The sequence below is a fragment of the Acomys russatus genome, chromosome 19 (assembly GCF_903995435.1).
Source record: "Acomys russatus chromosome 19, mAcoRus1.1, whole genome shotgun sequence".
NCBI classification, from domain to species: domain Eukaryota; kingdom Metazoa; phylum Chordata; class Mammalia; order Rodentia; family Muridae; genus Acomys; species Acomys russatus.
The window spans coordinates 40,935,313-40,953,136 of NC_067155.1; the positions used below are offsets into that span (position 1 = coordinate 40,935,313).

The following is a 17,824-nucleotide window of genomic DNA, read 5'->3' on the forward strand; positions in this document are numbered from 1 at the left end:
AACCAAACCAAACCAAAAAAACAACCACCATAAGCAAAAAACTGCATCACCCAGACTGTCCTGGGTCTGGGACTCAGGACCCTCCTGCCTGAACCCTTAAATACGAGCCACACAATGTTGCCTGGCTTCTTCATCCGGCATCTTTGCAGAGCTCACACACAAGCACCTCCCCACTTCTTAGGATGAATATCCTATCAACTACAGATACCAGATTTTTTTTTCTTTGTTTTTGTTTTGTTTTGTTTGTTGTGGTTGAGAAAGGGTTTCTCTGTGTAGCCTTGGCTGTCCTGGACTTGCTTTGTACACCAGGCTGGCCCTCAAACTCACAGAGATCTGCCCGCCTCTGCCTCCCAAGTGCTGGGATTAAAGGTGTGTATCACCATGACAGGCCACCAGATTATTATTATTTTTTAATGCACTGCTGGGGATTTGGGGTGTTTCTACTTTTTGCCTAGTAGATACATTGCCACACATATTTGCATACAACTTCTGTGTGGGCATATTCTCGTAAACTAACTCTCTGTAGATCCCTGGGAATGAAACTTGCCAGTCATGTGAGTTTTTGAGAAACTGATCTCAAAGCGGTCATGTTTTACATACTCAGCAGCAATGGGTGAGTGGCCATGACCCACGCAGCACTTCAGCAGTTACTTCTGATGTACTGGATCTATATTTGGCTTATTGCTTTTGAGCTATCTCCTTCTGTTATCTTTGAATTGGTGGAGACTTTCCTACCTTGTCCTCTGGAGGGCTGAGGACAGCCTGCCCCGGGGCCTGGCATGTATTCTCCTGGTTCTGAGTCATGCTGCCAATCAATCACACAACATTCTTTCAGGTACTTGACAGTCGTTTACCTTACTTTGGGCACATTGTTATGTTCACTGCTCTTTAGCTGGGGAACAAAAGCCTCGGGAAACTGATCTCAGTGCTTTGCCACTGAGCCACATGCCAGTCCCCATGTGTGTGTGTAGGTACATGAGTGAGCCATTGCCCTTGGAGGTCTGAGGCATCGGATGCCCTGGAGCTGGAGTTACGGGTAGTTGTGAGTCATCCAATGTGGGTGCAGGGAATTGATCTTAGGTTTTCCACAAGAAGAGAATGTACACCTAACTGCTGAGCCATGTCTTCAGACGCTATCCGTTTATTTTTTTATTTTTATTTTTATTTATTTATTTATTTATTTTTTTTTTTTGAGACAGGATTTCTCTGTGTAGCCCTGGCTGTCCTGGACTCACTTTGGAGGCCAGGCTGGCCTTGAAATTACAGAGATCTTCCTGCCTATGCTTCCTAAGTGCTGGAATTAAAGGCGTGTGCCACCAAGCCCAGCCAGACCCTGTCCATTAAAAGAAAATTGTCCAGTGGTGGTGGTGGCCCCCACACCTTTAATCCCGGCACTGGGGAGGCAGAGGCAGGTGGATCTCTGTGAGTTCAAAGCCAGCCTGTTCTACAAAGTGACTTTCAGGATAGCCAGGGCTACACAGAGAAACCCTGTCTTGAAAGAAACAGAAGGAAATAAGTTCTTTACGTGGGTTTTATGTGCGTGCATGAATAAAAGAGGTCATTTATCTCCTGGGGCTGCCTGGAGTTACAGGCAGGTCTGAGCTCCCTGACAATGGATGCTAGAAATCAAACGTGGGTCCTCTGGAAGGACCACAAGTGTTCTTAACTGTTGAGCCTCTCTAGCCTGTCTTGTCCATCTTCTCCCTGAGTCTTGCTATCCTTCAAAGCACTAAGACTCCATAAGAGCCCAGAGGATGACAGAATCTGGGGATGCAGCCCAATGCTGTCCTGGGCAGCCTAAGATTGAGGATTGGGGTACAGCCAAGTTAGGGGCTCTGCCAAGGAAACCAATGGCCTTTTCCCCAGGGATAACTTACGTGAGTCTTAGATCACAGTATTTTGTTTTTGTTTTTGCTTTTTTTTTTGAGACAAGGTTTCTTTGTGTAGCCTTGGCTGTCCTGGTCTCTCTTTGTAGACCAGGCTGGCCTTGAACTCACAGTGATCCACCTGTCTCAGCCTCCCAAGTGCTGGGATTAAAGGTGTGTGCCACCAAGCCTTGCTAGCTCAGAGTATTTTAGGGCCACCTGGAAATGTTCTTTTAAAATCAGAAGAGGAAGAGGGGGAGGAAAGTCAGAGGTTAGAGCTAGGCACAGTGGTGCACACCTGTAATCCCAGCACTCAGGGAGGCAGAGGCAGGCGGATCACTGTTGAATTCAAGGCCAGCCGTGTCTACAAAAAGAGATCAGGTCAGCCAGGGCTACACAGACAAACCCTGTCTCAAAAAACCAAAAAGAAAAAAAGAAAAAAAAAATTCCAGAGGTTGGGGAGTAGAGCTATGAATGAAACACTGTCTTCTGGACATGGCATGGACATTGCACTCATGAAGTCACCGCAGCTGTCGTTACCTAGCAACACTCCATCACAGACAGGGAGGAGTGTATAGGGGTGTAGTGATTGCTGGTATACCCAGTGCTAATTTACCCACATTCCTATAAATAGCCCTCCTTCCACGTTTGTGCAAGCAACTCTAATGAACCTCCGTAGCTTGCAAAAACAAGAAAGTATGAGGGGGGTTTGCTAGGGATCAAGGAAGATGGCCTCCTGCTCCACCACAGCAAGCTAAGTGTGACATACAAGTGTCATACACACACAGACAGACAGGTGCGCGTGCATGCACACACAGATGCATGTTGGCTATAGGGTCTTTATTGCAAATAAACTGAGGTATGAGAAGCTGACCAGAAGCTGGGAGGGTCGTCCCTGCTCACCCCTTGCTGGGTCACCAGCCCACCTGATGCTGGCAGGGCGGATCCCATCCATGCATTGAGGTAGCTCCAGCGTAAGCCTCCACAAGTACAATACTGAGGGTGCCCATTTTCCAGGCAGAGCCTGGCCCAGACAGGAGGGTGGCAGGAGAGGTAAGGAGAAGCCCCAAGTTCAAGAAGGGGTGCATTGTGCACCCCGGACAAAAATTCTTGCCTCTCAATGAAGGCACACCTTCCTGCCCACCCACCCTGGGGCTGTTGGGGTGGCTGACAGAGGCAGGCCTGAAGGGTCACTGCTGCTCCAGGCAGTCCTCCGTCACGCCCTGGGCAGCCAGCTCAGCCAGCACGTTCTGCAGGTAGTTGGGGTCTGGGTAGCCATGGCCTGTCAGGTTCCGGTCCATCTCGGTCTTGTGGTGGATCTCGTTCCACACCACTGTGTCAGTTTCACCTGTGGTGCTGGAAGTCCCCACGGTGAAGATGAGCCGTCTCTTCCAGGCTACCTTCAGTAGCTCCAGGACCTGCCGAGAAGACAGCCACTGGGGCTCGGCTCTGCCGCACTGCCCTTGAATGTCTGTGAGGTGGACCCACGCAGTCCCAAGGACTGGGGACTCCTGGAACGCTTGACACCAGCCCTCTCCATCTTGGGATCACCCTGAGTTGGCCTTCTGTCCAAATCTGATTAGACCAGAGGCCTCCCTGCCTCCCTCCCTCCTGTCCTCAGGTCGTCCACATATAGCTTGGGGCAAGGAGTAGAAGTCAGTGGTAGAGCCTTTGTCTGCCAACTCTAGCTCAGAAGGCACAGAGATGAAGACGGCTAGCCGCAAGACGACACAGTGCACAACACAAACCTGATGACCAGAGCCTGGTGCTCAGGCCTCATGTCATGGTGAGAGCTCTCTCTCATGAATTCTGCATGAGAGCCATGGCATGGCCCTCCCAGCCCCAGGTCCCCAAATAAAAGGAAAACAAACAAAGAGTCCATCCCAGCACCCAGTAGCTGGAAGACCTTCAGTGTTTTATTTTCTGAGGACCTCACTATGTAGCTGAGGTTGGCTTTAAACGCTTCTGCCTCCATCTCTCAAGGGCTGGGATTGTAGAAATGTGCCACTGTACTCAGTTTACACAGCTCTGCACATACAAGGCAAGCACTCTACCAACCAAGCCACAGGCAGCGGCCAGGAGAGCTCTACCCGCAGTGGTCTTGGAGTGCCTGGAGCTTCCTCAGCCCTTCCCCAGGCCCCAAGGCAGCTGTTCTACGGACCTGGAAGGCTCTTCCTAGCCTCTAAGTCCTTGCTGAGGTCCCAAGCTGGCATGTGTCCCCAGTGTGGAACCTGGCTCTCCTCTCTGGAGCCAATGCTCCAATCACAGGGTGGGTCCCTGAGGAGGGAGAGCAAACAGGGTAGGGGTGAGGCCTTACCTTTCGGCCTTGGGGGTTGTCTGGCAGGTAGCACTGGCGGGGAAAGCCTCGGGCAGTGAAGGGTTTCCCAGGGCTGGGGTGCTCTGGTCCCTGTGAGAGGAATGCAGACAACTTGATGGCAGAACTGTGGCCAGCCACAGCTCACAGGACATTGAAGCGTTATCCACAGCCTAGTCTTCCAAGCTGGGTCCCTCCTGTGCCAAGACTCAAAGTGAATGTGGCCTCCCAGCCATGACTACCTGCCTTTAACCTGTGCCCATTGACTTGACAACTTCCTCTTTCCTAAGGACACCGAACTCTACCAGGGGCAAGGATAGGCACTCCTGCTGGCTTCCCTTTCTTTTTGACCCCCTGGACTGGGTCTCTTGACATGGAACCTGGGTGTTGAGTTCCTTAGGAACAAGAGGCCTGTCCCACTCTTTAGCCTCCCTGCCCCGTACCCCACCACCTACACAAGACACTTATGGGCCCTTCCAATTCTCCAGCCCCCAACACAGTACTCTTCATGCCTTTAAGCTTGATCTTCTGCCCAGACTACATCAGCTCAGATGTCACCTCCTATGGAAAGCCTTCCCTCACTCAGGGAAGGGCCAAAGGCCTTCCATTACTCAACACTCCAGCACTCCTCCAGGCAGGGCTGTCCTAACCCCTATTCTGGGTGCAGATGCTGAGAGCACAGTCGGCAGGAAGAAGGGTGCTCAGGAATGGCTATCCCTGGTTGGGGGCTGCCCCTCACCTGGATGCCATGAGGGATGTTGTAAACAATGAGAATAGTCCCACAGTCTTCGTGGCCTGGGAGCGACACGTGGAACCTGAACACCTCCATCTTCCCCCATGGCTGTGTTCCAGTCTTCTCCCCATAGATGGTTTTACAAGATGGACATTGCAGGCTCCCGTCCTAGAGAGGGCAGATATGACAGAATGAGCAGGCAGTTTCCAGCACACCTGAACAGCCACGTCCAGATGGCAGGAGAGGTCAGCACCCCACACAACCTCTCCTCACAGAAACTGGACCTCGGTGGTGCACTGTAGAAGACTAAACTATGCACCACAAACTCCTGATTCTCACTCAACTGGCGAGGTACTGGGAGACTGGCCCGTGGTAGGAAAATGAGGGTCAAGTCTCCACTTAGTCACCCTCACAGACCTTCTTGCACACAGCTGTCACAGAGTGGACAAGGAACCAGACCTCAGTGACTACTGTGTGACTTGGTTCCCCCTCCTACCTTCCCAGCCTGACTAAACCCCACAGGACAGCAGCCAGCTCAGTTGCTGCAGGCCTGAGTAGGACTCTCCCTGTGTGAACCTGCAGAGGGGAGTGGGTTAGGACCCTGGGCAGAGTCCTGTGTGCTTCTGTGTGTGCACATGCATGTGGAGGTCAGAGGACTGCTTTATGGAGCTGGTTCTTTCTTCCGCCTTTACATGGGGATTACACTTATACAGAAAGGCCTTTGCATGCCGAGCTATTGTACTTGCCCTGTCTGTTAGCTGGTTGTTGGTTGGTTGCTTGGTTTGAGGCAAAGTCTTAGGCAGTGCACTGGCCTTGCATACACTCCTGAGCCTCTTGCATCAACCTCCTAAGTGCTGAGAGAGCATGTATGTTCCATGCATGGTGCCCTGAGCCTTTTCATCTGCACACAGCAGATGATAGGAAGATATGAGATCAGTAGAAGTGGTAGTGTGTAGGAGATAGAGGCCTAATGCTTGGAGGAGTCTAGAATACCTCCCTCAGGGAAGCTGGAGGAGTCACATACTTAGTCCTGTTGGTCATATCCCTAAAGCTTGGAGTTGGCTTCAGGGACTCTCATGTACATTCATCTCTAAGCCCTTGGTTATTTTTCTGATGCTAATGGTGGGACCCAGGGCAGGTGCTCTACCACTGAGGCACACCCCCAGCCCCTCACTGGGGATGTCTGGGCAGTGCTCTACCACTGAGCCACACCCCAGCCCCTCACTGGGGGATTCTAGGCAGGGGCTCTACCACTGAGCCACACCCAGCCCCTCACTGGGGGATTCTAGGCAGGGGCTCTACCACTGAGCCACACCCCAGCCCCTCACTGGGGATGTCTGGGCAGTGCTCTACCACTGAGCCACACCCCAGCCCCTCACTGGGGGATTCTCGGCAGGGGCTCTACCACTGAGCCACATCCACAGGCCCTCACTGGGGATCTCTGGGCAGTGCTCTACCACTGAAACATGACCCCAGTCCAGGCCCTTATTGGTCTAATCAGTAGCAATCCCAAGCCTGTCACCTCATGGCTCACAGCCGCCCTTTAGCCTGCTGCTGCACTACCACCAAAGATATCTTAGCTATTTCTTTGTTTTGTTTTCTTGAAACAGGATCTCTATATATCTCAGGCTGGCCTAGAACTTATGTTCCTACTGCCTCAGCTTCTCAAGTACTGAGATTGAGATTACAGGTATGTAATACCACACTGAGGCAGTAGGCCTGAAAAGGACCATGGGACAGGCCTGTCCTCGCAGCCCCACCCAGACCCATTGTGGTACCTTGTTCCCATTGCAATACATTGCCAGCAGGCACAGCAGGTGGAAGGTATGGCTGCACTTGGTTAGGCAGCCCACAGCCATGGGGCCAAGGGCTTTGCTGTCAGTCATGTCGCTGTATCCAGAAGCCACAGTCAGTTTCTCCATACAGATGATGCAGTCCTGTAGGCAGGGCACACAGCACACATTTGTCACTGTGACCCACTATTTGGGTCACAGTGCACCAGTACAGGGGAGAAAGTCCTGGTTCTGTTAGAAGAAGATAATGCTAGGCCATTGTAGACAGCCCAGTGACTGCTCTAGGACATAGGTCCACAGAGCCATCTTTCACAAACGTCTCTGAAGGGCTGCCCAAAATCACAGGCCATGAGGCAAAAAGTACAACCCGAAGTTTCTCACTAGAGACAAGACCCAGGAGAGAAATGGTGTCTCTTGGACAAGGCCACCTTGTCCCTTCACAAAGCTGGCCCGAGCAGAGCCAGGCAGGCAGGCTACCCCACAGGCCTGAGGGGAAAGCACACTGCTCAGGATCTCAGCTTGGCCATGCCTCATCTTGGTGATGTCTACCTAACCATGAGAGGCTGGAACCCCCAGGGCTGAGATCCTCCTGCTAGGACACATACCTCATCGGGGGCCACTCTCAGCTCATCACTGTACTTTCTGATCACCTGCTCCGGCTCGGGCTTAGGTACCCCTTCTGGAAGAGAGTGGGATGTGAGTGCTGTCCCAGGCATGCAAGATGGGGAGAGCAATGCTGAGGAAAGAAGCAGGCAGGCAGAAGTTCCAGCTGCGAAGAGGAAAGGTTAGCAGGGCCGAGATAGGAGAGTTAGCTCAAAAGACAGGGCAGCCTCCACACAGGTGCAGGACGCAGACACCAGCCCAGGTTACCTGCTGAGGGGCAGGGCTGGTCCAGCAGGGAAGGTCACAGAGGTAGAGGATCCATAACAGAGCAGCTCACTCCCCTGAATCATGTCCCCCAGGAAACCACCCCAGAAGTGTCAAAGGGCAGCTCTGAGAGCAATGCATGCCAGCAGATCCTGGCAGTGCCACCTGTCCAACTGTCAGCACACTTTTGTGGAAATTTCAGTGAGAGAAGTAGTTTCCGGTCTAGTGGGTGTGGGAGGGGCTTTGTGAGCATCTGTGTGCATGGAGAAATGTTGTCACAACACATCACCCCCAGCCTTGGGGCTGGAGGGCCTGGGTCACAAGCTCACTGGGCTCTCAAGCCAAGTGATCCTGGAAATGGCTGGCTATGCATGAGTGCACGAAGCTCAGGGGACCAGGAACCAGGGGCTAGAACTCTCCAAAAAGCAAAAGTCGGGCAGAAGGGGCAGCAAGGTCTCAGTCGCAGCCAAGCCAGAAAAGGGCCAGAAAAGGGACCAGGGGAGAACAATGCAGATCTGAAGCAGCCATCCAGCCAGGGGCTCCACGTCGCCTGAGGTCACAGTGGGGCTCCTGTTTGAGGCTATCTTATAGCCCTCAGCCCATGGCTGCAAAGATTCAGAATCTGAGAGACAGACCATAGGACCCCTTCAGCCCAGAGAAGCACATGACAGCCACATGGGGAGGTGCCTTAGTATTAAAGCTGGAATCGGGGGACCTGGGGTTTGATAGAGTTCAAATGCTATGACCAAATCCTACCACCTCAGGGGCCCAAAGAGTTGTCACTGGTAGGAAGGTAGGAGCTGTTAGCTCCTGGGAAATGTAGAAATGTAGAAGGGTACCACATATACGCCATATATGCCTTATACTCACCAAAGACACACACACACACACCCCTCTCACAGTCCCTACAAAACACCTATACTCTGGAAAAAAAAAAAAAAGACAAAAAGCTGCCACATGGGAGACTAGGGGGCCTTTAAGAAAAGTTCAGTTAGCTAAAATGAAAAAGAAAAGCCCAGTTAATCAGGCCTGGTAATACAATGCCTTGAAGTAGCTAGCCTTGGGTATACATCATCAGCCTGTCTCAAAAACAGAAGATAGGAAGGTCCCATGGCTATACAGACCAGTCTTCAGGTTTCCTTAGGACCTCTCTTCCAGCACTAGCTCCTGACCTCCCTCTGCTCAGGACCAGCTAAACATCTTGCTGCCCACCTGCCCACACAGCCTTCTAGAGCTGAAAGGAGCTTCGGTTATTGGCATTTCTTAAAACAGGCCAGCAGGCTACATCAATCCCATGAGAGGCACCTACATCCAAGAAGGCCAGAGGGACTGCCAAGTGTGTGTTCTTCCCAAACAAACTGGGTGTGCTGATTAGCTGCCAGCCTACCCTGTCCACAAATCTGCCTCTGCAGAAGGCTGGGACGGTTGACTTAGTTGGTAGACCATTTGTCTAGCATGCATGGAGCCTTCCCTGGGTTCCAAACCCAATGCTACATAAACTGGACGTGGTGGCACATGCCTGCAACACCGATGTTTGGGAGATGGCAGCAAGATGGTCAGAGTTCAAGGACAGTAAGGCCCCCTGAAGAGACAGTGGTATCACAATCTGCAGCAAACATTGCAGAGTTACGTGTCCTCAGCGACAAGCCTGTCACCCAACAATGCCGAGATGGTAAAATGCCAGCAGCCACCTCTGCTGGCAGACAGGGTGGGGGGGAAGAGGTGCAAAAGGAGAGAAGAGCCATAGAGGGCAAAGGAAGAGTCCAGGCAGCAAGATCTGGAGGAAGCTGAGCAGGGCTGGAGAATGTGTGTGAACCGGAACTACCTTTCATGGACATTTTCCTCAGCCTCTTAACTGAGCTGTGACCTTTAGAGGCCGGACGGGAGGCAGGAGGGCCGGTGGGCCGGGGTGCGCGGCTAAGACACACAGGGAGTCCAATGGCTGACAGCACACTCGTCATGCCTGCACGGGTGCGAGATCAGACATGCAGAGGGGACAAACGTTAGATGGAGGCATTCCACACCTGCTGTTCATGACACTGCCCAGGGGCCAAGTGATGACATTGTGGATGGCCACCAAGACCGGAAATCTCCCCGGGAGAGGGGATCTGGGGACTGGAAGGTTACCAGCAACGCAGCTCCAGGGTAGACAACAGAGAACTTGGACCCCAAGTTCCCCAGGAGTCTGCACAAGCAACTGCTGAGCCTGCGCCCACAGCATGCAAGGAGAGGTGGAGGGACAAGGCTGGTGGCTTTAGGAGAGCAGAGGCAGAACAGCGCAGGGGCCTCCCGAGTGGCATCTCCCATGTCAGGTACAGGGAAGGAAGAAGAGACAGGGATGTGGCAGGGTGCAGCCAAACTGTGGCAACAGGGGGCAGTCCCAGCAGCACTGGCTCCACCTGGCCTGGCTGCACCCTCTTGGCTTGTGATCACCTGGCCTCTAGTGAGATGCCTTCCACCAGCTGTCCACAGTCCCTCTGGACTGTGCCGTAATAACGGTAATGGCTGATACCAAGGGTCAACATGGCAGGCTCCAAAAGCACCAGGAGACACACTCAGAGCACATCTGTGAGAGGCTCCAGATTAACTGGGGTGGAGACCACTCTGACTGTGGGCAACTCTGCCCCCTGGGCTGCGGTCTGGGAAAGGAGAAAGGAAGCCAAGCTACCAGCATGCGTCTCTCTGGCTTCCTGACTGGGGGTGCCTTCGACACCATGTCCTCAGACTGTGAGACAAAATAACCCTGAGTCTTCCTTCCTCTCTCCCTCCCTAGTTTGTTTTGGTCTGGTTTTGTGTCACAGTAAGGAGTGAGGTAACTAACATACAGCGTCAGAGACACTGCTGAGCTGCGGTGGTAACCCGTGGACTGCCCCCACACTGAAGCCATCCCAGGGCCCCCAGCGGTGGCCTTCTCTGTCAAGAACCTGCAATAGGCACTGGTGTTGACACTGGACAGGCTCCTGTCTCCAAACCACAGGACTACCGCCTATTTGGGGCTCACACTTCCTAGATGGACGCTCCACCCCCTATGCTGTGCTGTCCCTCCTCTGCACTCTCTGGTAACTCAATATTTCCTGGAGGTTCTTGTCACTGCCACACTGTCACCCCACACAGAAACACATACAAGCCCTCCCAGTTCTTAGCCTGGCTCCGAAGACCCTCCTTCCAGGAATGGCTTCTTAGCCACCTTGACAACATCTTTCTTGGTCCTCTGAACAGGCCTCCAGGGCTAAGCACAGCCCTCCAGCATGCCATTCCTTTCTAGGGCAGGCTGAACTAGAGAGCACTGCCTGTAGCAGAGCTGTTGCTGCACAAGGGCTGAGGGGCAGTCAGGGCCACCGCTCTCAACTAGGCAATGAGCAGGCCACCCTGGGGATGGAAGCAGAGGCCAGCCACCACCTGGACAGCACAGCCAAGGCAGGCTGGGGATCATGGGGCCGCTTCTTACTTAGGCACCAAAGTACACACAGGATCTACTGGGTGGGGCCACCAGCGTAGATCATCCCACACTCAGGATGCTCCTGGGCTCAAATGCAGTCCCCACAGGATATGGGGGCTGTGTGGCAAAGGGATGAATTAGCTTTCCTTCAGAGCACCCCAATATTTTGTAATGACTCTCTGACTAGAATGCAGGTCCCAGCAGCATCTTGCTTTGGTGTCAAGCCGACAGGTGGACTTTTGGTGGTTAGCATCATCAACTGACAGGAATCATGGCATGTCTGAGGGAGGTTTTAGGTTAGGGTAACTAAGGCGGGAGACCCACCCCAACCATGGGCAGCACCATTTCATGGTACTGGACTGGATAAAAAGGAGGAGGCCAGCTGAGCATCACCCTTCAACCTCTCTGCTTCCAGACAGCACGCAATGTGACCAGCTGCCACATAGGACTGCAGCCATACTTCCCGGCTGCGACAGTGCACCCCGTGGAATAGTAAGCCGAACTAAAAATCCTCTACATCGCAGTCACCTCTCAGGGTGTTTAGTCACAATGACGAAGAAAAGCAAGCAATATAGAGTTGCTTCCCTCATGTCCCGGGGGGCTGAGCAGGTGACTCTCAGCAGACAGGCGTCACTGTACACACTGCTGTCTCCACCTTAGCTTCTTCACTGTGCTCCCTTCTTCTCTGTACCTAGCTGTCTGAAACCACTCAGGTTTGTTTGGTTTTGTTGTTGCTGTTTTCTTTTGAGACAAGGTTTCTCTGTGTATCCTTGGCTGTCCTGGCCTCACTCTGTAGACCAGGCTGGCCTCGAACTCACAGCGATCCCCCTGCCCCTGCCTCCCAAGTGCTGAGATTAAAGGCCTGCGCCACCCTACCCGGCTCAGGTTTGTTTTTGCTGGTATCATTCCCTTATCCCTATAGGATAAGGATGCTACTGACCTACTATTGTCTGCTCAGCATCCCAGGCAGTACACCTATGCCAGAGGCGCAGTACATGTCTACAGAGGAGCAGAGACGCCCCCCTGCTATGAGCCCCCAGGCCCCAAGCCGCAATATTCCTGCCATGTCTAACACAGTGCCCGGGCCTACAACCCCAGTCATACACACAAAAAAACCCTCCACCAGAACGAAGATGCTTGGAAGGAAAGCTACCTCTGGGGTGGGGATGTGGTTCAGTTGGCAGGGTGCTTGCCTAGCATGTACAGTGCTCTGAGTTCCATCCTCAATACTCCATAAGCAGGGCCTGATGGTACACCCCTGTGATCCCAGCATTTGAGAGGTAGAGGCAGGAAGTTCAGGAGTCCATGGTCATCTGCAGCTACACAGTCAGTTTGAGGCTAGCAAAAAGTTCCCACTTCACAGTTATGTAGTGATAAAATATGAATACCCAAGGGCTGTCTTAGTGACAACACTATCCAACAGCTGGGCACGGCAGGATGACCCTTTCCCACTTCACATGACCTCCCTAGATGCCAAGCTGAAAGGCTCTTCCTTCAAAATGGTCGAAACCAAACCTCTTCCTACACCCCACTGACATGGACTTTACCTAGGTGTGAGGCCAGGCTGCAGAAGACTTCCCTGCCCACAGCTTGCACCATCTAACCACCCAGTGCAACACAGGGACTCACTACAAACAAACTTGGTTGCTAATTGCCCTGTATCAGCTGAAAATGACCAAGAGTCATGGCACTGTTCTGTCCTCCTCGATATTTTTTTTGGGAGGGGCCAAGCATGACAGTGAACACCTTGTAACCATAGCACTCAGAAGGCAGAAGCAGGCAGATCTCTGTGAGTTCAAAGCCAGCCAGTGAGACCCTGCTTCAAAAACAAATTTATTTATTTTTGATTATGAATGTAAGCTGCCCAGTGTGCATGCTCAGAAACCCCTACCCCACCAAAAAAAAAGTTTTTTCATTTAAGCCTATGACTGTTTTGCCTGCATGCATGTTTCTGAACCGTGTGTGTGCCTGGTGCCTGCAGAGGTCAGGAGAAGACATGGGAACTGCCACATGGGTGCTGGGAACCAAGCCTTGTTCCTCTACCACAGCATCAAGTGCTCGCAACTGCTGAGTCATCTCTCCAGCTTGTCCTCCTTTTCACACACCCCACAAGTGGCAAATCACCTCAGTGGTTCCCCGGAAAGAAGGTGTGATAAAGTAATGGTAGGCGTGGTTGTGGAGAGCTTCGAGGGCTCCAAAGGTGCCTTCTCATATCCTGCACAGTATCTCCCACCACAAAGGCCAAAGGCACCCACACTTCCTCTGAAGATAGCTCTCCTGAGATGGAAACACATTCCTAGTACCTCTGAACTGTTCCACCTGTCAACATCACAGCCATCACCCCATCCAATGTTCTTGCCATAACTCAGGACACCAATGCATCACAAAATAGCTAGGGGCTGTACCGGGTGGGTATTTAAAAAAAAAAAAACAACTTCAAACCAAACAGAATTCAGGAATTCAGGAGACTAAGGCAAGGTGATCAGGACTTTGATGCCATCTAGGGTGATATATATATGTATATATATTGAGATCCTATTGCAAAACAAAAACTGTAATCCCAACAGTCAGGAGGCTGAGGTCTACATGGAGTCCCTGTCTCAAACAAAACAAGATAAGACCTATTTAGGGCTAGGGATGTAGTGCCGTTGGTAGGGTACTTGTCTAACACACACAAAGCTGTAGCACCTCATAAAGCAGGCACAGTGGCACATGAGAGCAACTCTGCCACTTGAGAAGCACAGGCAAGGAGCATCAGGAGTTCAAGGTCTTCTGCCACCAGCCTGGGCTACATGAACTTTGTTTGAAAAAAGGAGGCTGGGTGGAGCCAGGTGGGTGGCCAGTGAGATGGCCCAGTAGGACAAGATACTTCCATCAGAGCTTCGTGACTTGAGTTTGATCCCTGGGAGTCACACGATAGAAGGCGAGCACCGACTCCTACAGGCTGTTCTCTGGCCTGCATACATGCTCCATGGCATGCCCTCCACCACTTCTACACACAAATGAATGCAATTTTAAAGGGTTTTAAGAAGCTAAGCATGGTGGTGCATGCCTGTAATCCTAGCACTTATGGAAGCAGAGGCAAGGGCAAAGCAAGTCCAGGACAGCCAAGGCTACACAGAGAAGCCCTGTCTTGAAAAAGCAAAAAAAAAAAAAAAAAAAAAAAAAAAGTTTTAAGGTATGGGAACATAGTACAGTTAGTAAAAAATTATTGGGCCAAGTATGAGAAACTAAATAGAAAAGGTAGGCCCACAGCTGGGTAGTAGTGGCAAACACCTTTAATCCCAGCACTTGGGAGGCAGAGGCAGGGGGATCTCTGTGAGTTCGAGATCAGCCTGTTCTACAGAGTGAGTTCCAGGACAGCCAAGGCTACACAGAGAGACTCTGTCTCAAAACCTTTACCATCCCCAAAAAAGCTATGCTCATAAGTGTGCACTTGTAATCTCAGGCTGGGGAAGTGGGGACAGTCAAATCCCTAGAGCTGGCTAGGTAGTCAGCCAGCCTAGCAGAACCTGTGAGTCCCAGGCCGAGAAAGACTGACTCTTAAAAACCAAGGCGACTGGCTGCTGAAGACCACCACCTGCAGTAGTCCTCTGGCTCCACCACATGTACTCTCACAGAAAACAAACCCAAAGGCAAACCTCCAAGACCTAGGGCTGGAGAGACAGCTCAACAGTTAAAAACACTTGCTGTTCTTGCAGAGGACTCAGGTCAGTTCCCAGCACCCAGGCACATACATATAATAAACAAATCCTAAAACACACACACACACACACACACACACACACACACACACACACACACACACACACAGAGACCTAACTGGGGCCAAAAGGTCTCATGACTCCCTTGAGAATCCTGTAAGGATATGCTCTAACTACAGTTTAACTGGATGCAAATACTAGAAAGCTCTCCACCAGGCTGGTGCCCCCACCTCACTCTCAACCCCACCCTCACTCCCAGGGCTACAAAGGGTCCTTAACTACTCCCTGTGGAATACTGATAATCCCAAAGTGGCACTGATCCCCAAGAAGTCACTTTGGATTTCCCTAAGGTCCCCAAAGGGTGACAGGGTCTTCACTCTTCCCTCCCCACTGAGCCCCATGGGTCACAGTCTGTTAGGACACTTACCTGCAAGCGCCTGCTGGACCCTGCTGGGCTTTGGCATCTGCACGGGCACAGTGGTAGGGGTGCTCCCTGGGCTGCTGGAGGAGGGACCGATGGGGAAGGAGGCACTTGAGGAGAAAAGAGAGCAAACTCAGTGGGTGGTGCCACGCAGAGCAGGGAATCTGCAAGCCTGGGTAGTTCTTTGGCTGCACTTTCTTCAGCAAACTGTGGGTGGAGGCCCATGAGCTATTTCCTCAGGCGGTTCACAAACTCTCAAGACAAGGCATTCAACCAGGTTTCAAGTGCACATTAAAAGGCATTCTGTCACTTACATATGGTGTTTCATATGGTGAATCATGCAAAACACACACACACACACACACACACACACACACACACACACACACACACACACGGAGAGCATTCAGACCAACAGGTGGCACAACGCTGTATTTGTGGGGTTTCCTATCACAGAGCCTGGCAGCTTTGAATTCAATTCCCAGAACCACAGGGTGGAAGCAGAGAAGCAATTCCTACAAACTGCCCTCTGATCTGTGACATGTGGGCTGCAGCGTGTGGGCATCCCTACACACTAAATAAATGTATGAAAAAAATTAAGGAGGGCTCTCAGCTGGGCATCGTGACACATGCTTGTAATCCCAGTACTCAAGAGGCACAGGCAGGAGATTTGACAGGAGTTAGGACCACCCTCGTCTATATAATGAGTTCAGAGGCAGCCTCGGTCCAGCCTAGGCTACAGAGGGAGACTGCCTCAAAGGGCCAATACAGAAACAAAAACAAACCAGGAAAGCTCTCAGGGAACCTGCACAATTGGGCCATGGTGACAAGCAATAGAGACCAAGATTGCCAGTCATGGCCAAGACAGTATCACACACTGTGCAACCAGGAAGATCCAACACTCTTTCTGTGGAATTCCTACCAAGATGAATCCTCAAAATAAAGCTTATGGCCAGGTGTGGTGGCGCACACCTTTAATCCCAGCACTTAGGAGGCAGAGGCAGGTGGAAGGCTGAGTTCAAGGCCAGCCTGGTCTCTGTGGCAAGTTCCCAGTCAGCAAAATAAAAATAAGTAAATAAATTAAAAACAGTAGTGTGAGAAGACACCCAGTGTTGACTTTTGGTTTCAACATGCATGTATCCACATGTACACATACACCACGCACACGTGTACATAAATGAGATAAAACTGTTTATCACAGTGACTATTATCAACATTATTTGGTTCTAAGTCCTCACATTCAAATGGCGACAGGCAGGCTGGATGGTACAGGTCTGTCAGCCTGGGTATTCTGGAGGGTTACCATGGTCAACACCAGCCTGGGCCACACAGAGTTTAAGAGCCTGGGCAACTTGCTAAGACTTTGTTTCTATGGGAAGTTAGTGAGATGGCTCAGAGGGGAAAGGCACTTGCTAACAAACCTGATGACCTGAATTCAAGCCCTTGAACTGATAGGGTGGAAAGAGAGAACTCAATCCGGAAAGTTGTCCTCTGACCTCCATGCATACATGAAAAAGCAAATGTAAGTGAACGGTATGTATGCATGCATACACATAGAGAATATACAAGTGAACGTAAAAAAGAGACTTATGGCTGTAGCTCAGTGGGAAATCTTTGTCTAATGTGAGTGAGGCCGTAGGTTCAATCCCTAATACTACAGAATAAATGGATGCATGAACAGCCCACATGGTAACACACCACATGCAGGCCATTCTGGTTTGAGGCAGAGCTCTACTTTGAAAACAGTTGGCCAAAGGCCTGAGTTCCTGCCAGCCCCTCCTTCCCACTCCTGGGGCCCTTCGGCATCCTTCCATGCATCCCTGCCCATTCTGATGATGAAATGTGAAGATTACAGACCTTCCCACACATGGAAGCTCCTCAGAGCCCAGCCCACAACATGGAAGGCACTCTGGCACAGTGTACAGCTAAGGGCGTACCAGCCACTGCCTCCAGGGTCGGCCCCAGACCTGCCACACAGCCGGCCACAGATCACAGAGGTAGAGGGTAGAAAGCTGGTGATCTCATCCAGCTGGGAAGCACACACACACACACACACACACACACACACACACACCCCCAACTGGGGCTGGGCTGAGGGAAAGCCTCCTGGGGTCTGAAAGAGAGCAGTGCTCTAGGGCTGGCCTGAGTGATGAAAGGCGCTTTATTTGCTGAACAGTGGTGGAGCATGCCTTTAAGCCCAGGACAGAGGCAGATGGATATCTTAGTTCCAAGCCAATCTGGTCTAAAGTATGGGTTCTAGGCAGGGCGGCAGTGGCATATACCTTTAATCTAGTGCTCAGGAGGCAGAGGCAGGTGGGTGACTGTGAGTCTGAGGCCAGCTTGGGATAGCCAGGCAGGGCTACATAGAGAAACCCTGTCTCAGAAAACCAAAAAAAAAAAAAAAAAAAAAAAAAAAAAAAAAAAAAAAAAAAGATAGCCTCATCTGGTGGGGTTCCCTGTCCCCTATATTCTCAGCCCCAAAAGAAGGCTGAGAGTGCTCTGTTAGAGTCAGAGTTGGGCTGAGGTACTGAGTCTACCCAACTGTCAGTAGGCGTCAGTAGGTGCAAGCTCCACCTTTCCCTGAGCCTGTTTCTACCTTTTCCCTTCAGCTATGGTAACAAGCGACCCAAGCTGGCTGGGAACTCACTAAGTAGTTGACGATGACTCTGAACTCCAGCCTCCAGCTCT

General features: G+C 51.5%; 1 protein-coding gene across 7 annotated transcripts in view; it reads right to left on the bottom strand.

Moving 5' to 3' along the window:
* Positions 1-2,670: 2,670 nt before the first annotated feature.
* The window catches only part of Dtx2 (deltex E3 ubiquitin ligase 2), a 41,626-nt gene continuing 26,472 nt past the window's right edge, over positions 2,671-17,824 (bottom strand). For 4 of the 7 annotated variants that reach the window (XM_051161273.1, XM_051161274.1, XM_051161272.1 and 1 more), the window contains 7 exons: positions 15,143-15,246; positions 9,398-9,535; positions 7,311-7,384; positions 6,691-6,849; positions 4,919-5,080; positions 4,183-4,272; positions 2,671-3,283 (listed from right to left, as the gene is read on the bottom strand). In XM_051161273.1, the coding sequence (XP_051017230.1) occupies positions 3,056-3,283; positions 4,183-4,272; positions 4,919-5,080; positions 6,691-6,849; positions 7,311-7,384; positions 9,398-9,535; positions 15,143-15,246 (955 nt within the window). In that variant the 3' untranslated portion in view covers positions 2,671-3,055. The remainder of the gene's footprint in view (positions 3,284-4,182; positions 4,273-4,918; positions 5,081-6,690; positions 6,850-7,310; positions 7,385-9,397; positions 9,536-15,142; positions 15,247-17,824) is intronic. The other 3 variants (XM_051161276.1, XM_051161279.1, XM_051161277.1) reach the window with 3 other exon arrangements.